Here is an 8,911-nt window from a genome sequence, read left to right on the forward strand (position 1 = left end):
ATATTTTTCATATTTTCTAGACACTTTTGTTCAGAAAGTTCCTTTAAATGTGGTAATGTTGTGAGTGTAATTTTTGAAGTCCTTTTTATGATGGTTGTTAAACGGCACAACAGTTTAGATGAAGCGTTGCCTTGCCAACAAGTTATTTCGTATGTTAGCAGATTTCGTATAGTCGCGCTGTAAAAAGTATTTAGGATCTTCATATTTAGGTTAAAGCTATTGAGTTTGATTGGGAAAAAAGTTACTGGGCTGTTTTTATTGAGTTTCAAGATGGTCTTCCCATGAAAGCTTGTTTTTATTGATAACGGCTAGATATTTATATGCCTTTACTTGTTCTATAGATGTAGTGTTTATTTGCAGTTCACGTATAGTTTGTTTTTTCTTTCTGAAATCTTAAGTTTTTGTGACATTCAGTTCTAGAAAGTTGTTAGGCACCTGTTTCTCTTTCGACATATAATTGTTGTTTGCTATGCCATTCTTACATTTAAAAAATTTCAAACTTCTTTCAAATGTAACCAACAAATGTCGCCCAGTTTATGTTATGTATATTTAGCAATTTCAATTAGAATTAAATTAAAATTATTATTTTGTTTTTGTTTTTCATTTCTTCAGGAAGTGATTCCCTTTACAAAAAGCTCACCAATTCCAAACGTACATAAGAATTTTTTTCTTTTCTTCAGAAAGTGCAACCCTTGACCAACTTCACCAATTCCAAACGCAAATAAGGTCTAAGGCCACATGTGAAGAAAAATACGTCTATCAATTCCGCTCTAAAATGCTGTGTACAAGTTTACCTGAAAGTGGATTCAATCCATGTGGTGTAAGTCTGATGAGAGGAAATCTTGACTATCCAGTTTTACTTTTATCTTCAACAATGTTTTGAGCTAGATGACACGATATAAGGCTTGAAAATACTATGAGATTGTGTTGATGAGACAATGCGTCTCTGATTTTATTATTGGAATAATATCCCCTATTTAACATGTTCGATTACTCAAAAGATACTGTAATTCCGGAGATACTGCTTTTAAGTATAAACGAAAAATGCTTTTAAAATAAATACAAAACATTTCTTCTAAAATTCGGAATCACTATAACGATATTCACACTTCATAAATGTACAATGCCATTTAATTTAAATACATTTACTATAGTCGATGATATAGCCGACAATCTCATTGCAACAATGTAAATCAGTGATGCCCAAACTTCTGCCTGCAGGTCAGATTCGGCCTGTGAAGTGGTACCGACCGGCCCTCAAAACATCGGTAAAAAATGTAGAAAATAAATAAAAATTAAAAAAAAATGTATTTTCTCTATGTTAGAACTCTCACTTTTTCTTTGATGGATTTTATTTTAATCTATTGTCTTGTAATATTCATATTATATTTTTTCTTTAAGAACACAAGGCTTTTATTTTTTGTGACAAGAATTGACAGTTGTTTTAGAGTCTTGGACGATTCCGAGGCTGTCTTGAGCTAGCTCTGTCCTTAACATTTCATGAATGTAACACAGCACAACGTTAGAACTACTAAACTTGAAGTCGCACAGCTTTTTCTCAGAGAACAGCCTGCTTAATGTTTGAGTATAATCATGTGAAGCGTGGTCGAGAGGACATGCACGCTAAAACTTGGCTTGGCTTAGCTACCTACTAAGAGGCTCGAGCTTGGACACACGACTCGAGCAGAGTTATGTTACTGAGCGCCTAAAGGCAGCATGAAATACCTACTTCCAGATACCACCTGGTCCACATTTGAGATTGGACAATAGCGCTCTGAGCATGCTATAAGTATGAAAGTCGCGCTATATAAAAGACATAATTTTATTTAGTCGCAATCTTTCTCATTGTAAACAAACTTACAGCTTAACTAATATTTACACGCAGGACTTTTCTATAACTAGAATTAAGGTGAAACTCGCTCCTCACCTAATGCTTAAGCTAAGACAACAATTAGATTTCTTAATAAGTAGCTCCACCATACACAGGGGCGTCACTATGGGGTTCGGGGGATACGGCCCGCACTGAGTCACACACTAAATGGTGTGACATCCTTTCAGCTATGTGCCAGCTACATGAAAACGAACACTGCTTTGATTTAAAAAAAAACGGTTTTGTCAAAGCTATTAAAAACACTGTCAGGAAACTAACCGATAGTCATTGTGTATCAAATAACAACAGTCTACAGACATTGGGTAGTACCAAAATATCACGAGAAATGGGAAGAATATTCATTAATATTTGAAAAATAAAGCACATTGACAGTTGCAATTAGGATTTTAAAAAAATACTGGGAAATTATTACTATCATTGACGTAAAGAAGAACACACATAGAGAAACGTCTAGAACAGGTTGATTGATATCACTTTGTTTCTAGCAAAGCAGAATTTTGTCTCTCGTGACCATATTGACTTTGAGTGTTTATTGAATAAAAGAAATTCCGTAGTGATGGTGGAAAATATCCAAAAAGGATCCAATGTTGAAAGAACAACTATACGTTTGAAGAGCAGCGATGCACACAAAACTCCGAATGCGTTTATCAATATAAGTGTTAAGCAAACCGTGTAATCGATATACTTATCAAGATATAATGGTTTTACGGGATTTAAGTATCTTTTTTTGACAGCAGATCAGACATAGCACATACTGATATGATGTCTAAAGTTATTAATTAATACGGTTTTTAAAGGCAAAAATGTTAAGATCAGCTCTGGTATCTTAAAATGTCTGGAAAGTGCTGAATTAGATTTAATGTGTCAACCCTACGATATGACAATGAAACTAACCTTTCTGGAGTCTTATGAGAAGTGCAGGCTTTTTGAAAAGTTTTTTAATTGTAAATTATTTACTTAATTGATGTGGTCAACATTCCTTTTCAGAAAAGGCCTTTAACGTAAGATTTGGTACCATTAATTATTTTTTTATCGCTCTGTAAGTATATCCACTATTGACGAAGCCCAAGCGGTATATCTGCTTGCATGTGATTTTATCTTTGCTTTACTTTCTTTTGAGTAGATGTACTGCAAATACAATAATACACAAGAATACATTCAAACTAATGAGTTCTTTATTGACAAAGTGGTGGTCAAGCAGAACAGTTCAGAACTGTCTTCACACACGGGGCTCGTTTTGTCGGACTCAATCACAGACCAAGATCAAGAAGCCGTTTCTCTTGACTGTACTTGACAGTACTCCGCACTGAACTGTCGTAATGCTCCGTACAAAACCACACTGCTTAACCTCACTGAACTGTGCTGTAGTCGACCGGACTGTAGTGAACCCTTTTCTGAACCGTCTTGACTGTGAGATCTCCGCTCTTTATATATGGTCCTCGCTGGCCTTCTCGAACCGGACGGAACATCGCTCTACGTTTCTAGTTTCGTCACATGACTACAACCCTCGTGACGCTCATGAGCTCTGTTCACGACGCCGATCCTTCCCGAACCGTCATGTTGACACTCGTCTCGGCTGACCGTCGTAGCTCGTCACGATTGACCGCTCGTCTAGCGCTGGCCTGGGGCGATTTGCGTAGGCTGACTACACACATACCACTACCCCCATCTGTGTCACCACCAGGTATATAACAATATATATATGTATATATATATATATATATATATATATATATATATATATATATATATATATAGGGGGTTTTAGGGTTAGGGTTTGGTCGAATATGGGTGAGCAGTGAAGACAGGGATTAAGAAGTACTTGACCCCACCCAACATTAGTTGGGAAATGTAGTAGCGGTTGTTCGTTGTACTATTTAAAAGACACCCTCATTAACCGTCTCTAAAACAAACAGATACCCTTTTCCAATAGACTGCAAGGTCTGAAAGAGGTTCTTTGCGAAATAACACTCATTCATTTATTTAAATGTCATGAGATCTGTGGAACGAAATAACATAATATTTTTGACCAGGTTCCTTTTACATATTTGGTGCTCGCTAAATCATTTTAATAGATTTGAGAGAGACATACTATTAGCAAGCTAGGCCACTCTTTACCCAACATTTTCAGCGGCCCCCAAAATGAGAAAAGACGCTATTAGTTTTGTGTGAAATGTCTCTCCGTCCGTCTGTCCGTCTATACGTCCGTCCCGTTTAGATGTCGTAAACTAGAAAACTAAGTTATGTAAGTTCTGTCTTACTAAATACTGTCAGGTGGGCTTGTTTCTGTTATGAGTCTATGGTATGCCGTGTCCCCACCTGACTGATGGTTATTAACATTTTGCTAGGGTTGTAATTTAGCCGTGGATCGTCTGCCTAAGCACCCCCAGTAGTCTAGCAATCAATTTAGGATTTGATTTATCAAGAACGAATACAACAACTAGCAACGTATACTAGTGGATAAAAAGATTTCATATGACAAACAAAGGTTTAATGAATTAATAATATAATGAGAAATAAATAATGAAAAAATATCAATAGTGCATTTACAAGGCAAGTACAAGTTAAATTCAAAGAAACTATAGCACACCTTTATCTCAATGCCCCAGTCGATCAGGGCTCGCAACGCCCACACCCTAACGCCATGGGTGATAGTCAAATACTAAGTCTACAATTCAGACTCGACTTCAGAAGAGTCCCAAACCTTCGTCCCGACACAAGAAAAATAATCATTTCTTGAAATTGCCATTCGCAAGATCATAGGACCAACGACTTTAGAGCTGCACCACGAAGCATACATTAAGATAACAACCTACCCAATACTGGGGAAAAAAACACAACAGAGAACTCAATCTCAAGGCAAAACAAGCAGTGCAATGACACCAATATAGCGCGACCTTAGAAACTATAATTCGCCATACCTTATGGAGCACAAAGTAAATCATCAAGCAAGGTGCGCACGACAAATACTACGTTTACCCAAAAAATAATGTTTTCTTTTTTTTAAAGAGAAAAATCTATTTAGTATACATATAAGTTGGACATAATTAAAAACAACAATTAATAAGTAGTTTTTTTTATATTATTGCGTGATCCGCAGTGCTGCACAATAGCCATAGAACAGTTAACGAAAGAATTTTGTATATTTTTTTTTACAGAAATGTTTTAGGATTTGAACAAGAGATTGACCTTTTCCAAAACAATTAGATTAATTAGATATTCATTATAAGACATCAGTTAGGCCAGGTTCACTCTTAACATCACATTCACTTTCACCTATTCTTTGGTCTGCTGGATCTATCATCTTTCATTCTCCATTCTTCTCAGTCATTTGTCTTTGATAGAATTTAATTCTGATGTTCTTTCTGAAAATATTGATATCTGTCTTTTTACCTGACTGAGTGGACCACTTCGGGGGCCGATTTTGAGTTTGTGTTTCCACACAAACTGTCTTTGTAATATTGTTTTATTTTAATTTCTTGAATTTTAGATTTTATATTGAATGTTTTTTTCGCAAATAAGTATCTGAAACAAAATAATATTCTGGGAGCTCTTGCAAACTTGAGGATAGGTAAAGTAATGTTCTATTTTAAAATGTAGCTACCAAGAGTGTCAAAGATTAAGTCGTATTCTCAAACACTGAGAATAAGAGATAATGAGAAAGAGGAGAAGGGAGAGAGAATAAGACAAGAGAAGGGAAAGAGAGAGAAGAATAGAGAAGTAGATTGGGCCGTACCAATATAGCCAGATTTACGGACGAAGATGTTTGTTATGGGAATCGTTAAAATGTGGCCCGTTTTATTGAAAGTGCAAAAAAGAGCGGGGATATTCTGGCCAAAATATACAATAAATAGCCAGGGTACCAGGGATAAAAGATTGTTCATTATATATTTATTTTTTAGAAGTATTTATTACATAATAGCCATGCCTTACGTCTTATTACAGTATGAGTTGGGTGCCCCTCTCTACACATATAAAGAAAACACATGGATTTTAAGAGGTATTGGTCCACCTAAAAAGTATTTCTTCAACACACGTGTGAAGCCACATATACTCTTATTTCTACCTTTCTCTTTTTTTCCCACCTCTCTCTATTTCTCACCTTCTCTTTGTCTCTCATATCTCTATTTCTCACTTTCTCTTTGTCTCTCACACCTCTCTTTTTCTCACTTTCTCTTTGTCTCTCACACCTCTCTTTTTCTCACTTTCTCTTTGTCTCTCACACCTCTCTTTTTCTCACTTTCTCTTTGTCTCTCACACCTCTCTTTTTCTCACTTTCTCTTTGTCTCTCACACCTCTCTTTTTCTCACTTTCTCTTTGTCTCTCATATCTCTATTTCTCACTTTCTCTTTGTCTCTCATATCTCTATTTCTCACTTTCTCTTTGTCTCTCATATCTCTCTCTCTCTATTTTTTCACTTTCACTTTGTCTCTCAGATCTCTCTTTATTTCTTAATTTCTCTTTGTCTCTCATATCTCTCTATTTCTCTACGTCTTTCATACCTCTATCTGCTTCTCCCTAAAAATCAAAGTAACCCTAGATTCCATCATTCTCTTAAAGATGTAGCCTACACCAGGGCTTAAGTTTATACTTTTTAAAACCTTTTTTCCTAATTGTAAACCTTTATCGCATGTTATGCCCTATCGAGAAATTTCAGCTCTAAAAGCATTTCATAGCCATGCAATGAAATAACCTTCGCAGATCTCTCTCTATTTCTCACTTTCTCTTTGTCTCTCATATCATCGATCTTTGTTTATCGTATGTTTCTAATCAATTATGTATTACTTGTGTCAATATTTTAGGTATTGCCACATGGATTCCCGACTGCCTTTCGGCTGACAGACTAGGTATGTTCACTGATGTCTTCCAATTTAGGAACTGGATCAACAGAATCATCAACGGACGCTAAAAAAAAACTCATTGTAAACTATTGACTAGTAAAAGACTTCCTTGACACATTTGTCTTTTGTCATTTGTTGATTTATATGCTACACTTTGAAGTGCAAGTAACAGCAAAGCCCAGGAATATTTAAGTCGTAAAGAGTGGGTAATGGTGTCAGTTTAACAACCAATGTTAGTGTGAATGGTATTGGTATTTTTTTTCTTGAAAGATGAGGCCAGGACTAGATTCATGAATGTCAGACGACTTGGGGGGGGGGGGTAAAGAATATTTATTAGAATACTTGAATACACACACAGACCACTTGCGGATCCATGGCGGTGATGTAGGGTGAGTATATAAATGTTGTGTGTGTGTCTCATACATGAATTATTAAACACAAACACATATAATTCAAACAAAAACCAAAACTGGTTTCCCTAACTTTCAACACTGCCCAATAAAATTAAACTATCTGCATTTCCCTTGTATTATAATTTTTATTACTGTATTAATAGTATGATGGTTTTAACAGAAATTTGTCTTCCAAAGTTTTTGGAAGGCCTATAAAATATACTCCCCAGACTTCCTTTTAAACACCTTTGTACTAAGCTAATCTTATTTCTAAACCCTTGACGCCCGCGTGTAGGCTTAAGATTGACTACTTAACTTTTACGACCAAGTTTACAGCTACCTGCGAGAAATCCTCTCCTTTAAGTGGGCTTGTGTGCCCCCCGCCCATCCCATTTTATAAGTTCAACCCCTCCCTTTCCCACAAGCAGAGGGCGATTGCGATTATATTTATCCCAAAAATTCCCCGACATAATACAAATTGTTTATAATACTTTTTAATCTAAAGTATTTACATTAGTAACTAAATATTTACAGAAATTGCATAATCATCAATTTAAAAAAACTCGCCAGTCAACCTTAAGAGTTGGTGATGGAGGGAATCATTGAGCGGAGAATCATCTCTACCTCCCCTCCCCTGAATCCTGTGATGTCTATATTATATAATGACTAAGGAGTCATTTTTTTCTACACATTGTCATGATTGTCATTTTTTTCCATTTTGTTAGCTTTTCTTTAGTTAGAATCGTTATAGTTGCTATTTATTATAACGTCACCGATAGCCCATAGCCTAAGGATAAAATATACGTTAACATTTTAAAATGATTTTCAAAATTAAGGTCGCTAATTAAAGAGTGCCTTATTTTCCGGTGCCTAATTTTCCGCCTTGTCAAAAAGTGCCTAATTATCCAATGCCTAAATATCCGGGTGCCTTAATATCCTGTGTCTAAATATCCGTAAATATGCGGTGCCTAAATATCCGGTGCCTAAATTTTCTAAATTCTCTAAAAACATCTTTTACAGACTACAGTGTAATACTAAATAAATCTAACACATTTTTAAAAATAATGTAAAAGTTTACATCTGCAGACAGCTTCATCTTTTTAGGGTCTACAAACATAGCGATTAAAAAGTAACATAAGGCCTTTATCTCTCTCTATATATAATTCTCTTCATGGCTCAAGAGTTTGGTCGAGAAGAAGAAGAAATGAAGGGAAGATCACTCTTTTATTTCTGCGAATAGAGTTACCTCACGAAAAAACAAGAGGGGTAGGAAACAAGTAGTATTCACCCTTCACCACGGATGGCTGCCTGGTCGTGCGGATTGCGCGCTGGACTGTCCTTGGGATTTATCGATAGTCTCAGGCAGGGGCGGACTGGCTATATGGGCCTAATTTTCTACAAAATATATAAAGTTTGATGACGCATTGAAAACTGGATGGATGCATTCGTAGGATTACATAATGTATTGTAATCACACAAGGTGCGTAGAATTTGGGTGTTACCGGTGTGACGACTTCCTATTCATTTTATTCATTCTTTACTCAATAGCAAAAATTACCAAATGTTTCAATCTATCTTTAGGAATTGTTGACCTCAAATAATTCTTCATTAGTTTGAGGCGCGAAAAGCTTGTTTTACCAGATTACACAATTACAGATAATGCATAATGCTGTTTTTATTTATCGCGCGTAGGATTGGCGTTTTCCATATTGAATGATACCCCAAAATGACAAATTGGTATATATATATTTCCGTATATTTTAAGGACTTTTTCGTATATTTTTGCG

The 8,911-nt window shown here is 35.8% G+C and overlaps 1 protein-coding gene across 1 annotated transcript in view; it reads left to right on the forward strand.

Annotated features, from left to right (window-relative positions):
• Nucleotides 1–6,847, forward strand: part of LOC106068162 (serine protease hepsin-like) — a 41,773-nt gene extending 34,926 nt beyond the window's left edge. The window contains exons 5-7 of the mRNA XM_056024568.1: nucleotides 681–820; nucleotides 5,837–5,891; nucleotides 6,694–6,847. Coding sequence (XP_055880543.1) covers nucleotides 681–820; nucleotides 5,837–5,891; nucleotides 6,694–6,800 — 302 coding nt within the window. The 3' untranslated portion in view covers nucleotides 6,801–6,847. The remainder of the gene's footprint in view (nucleotides 1–680; nucleotides 821–5,836; nucleotides 5,892–6,693) is intronic.
• Nucleotides 6,848–8,911: the final 2,064 nt, after the last annotated feature.

Source organism: Biomphalaria glabrata, chromosome 3 (assembly GCF_947242115.1).
Source record: "Biomphalaria glabrata chromosome 3, xgBioGlab47.1, whole genome shotgun sequence".
Taxonomy (NCBI): domain Eukaryota; kingdom Metazoa; phylum Mollusca; class Gastropoda; family Planorbidae; genus Biomphalaria; species Biomphalaria glabrata.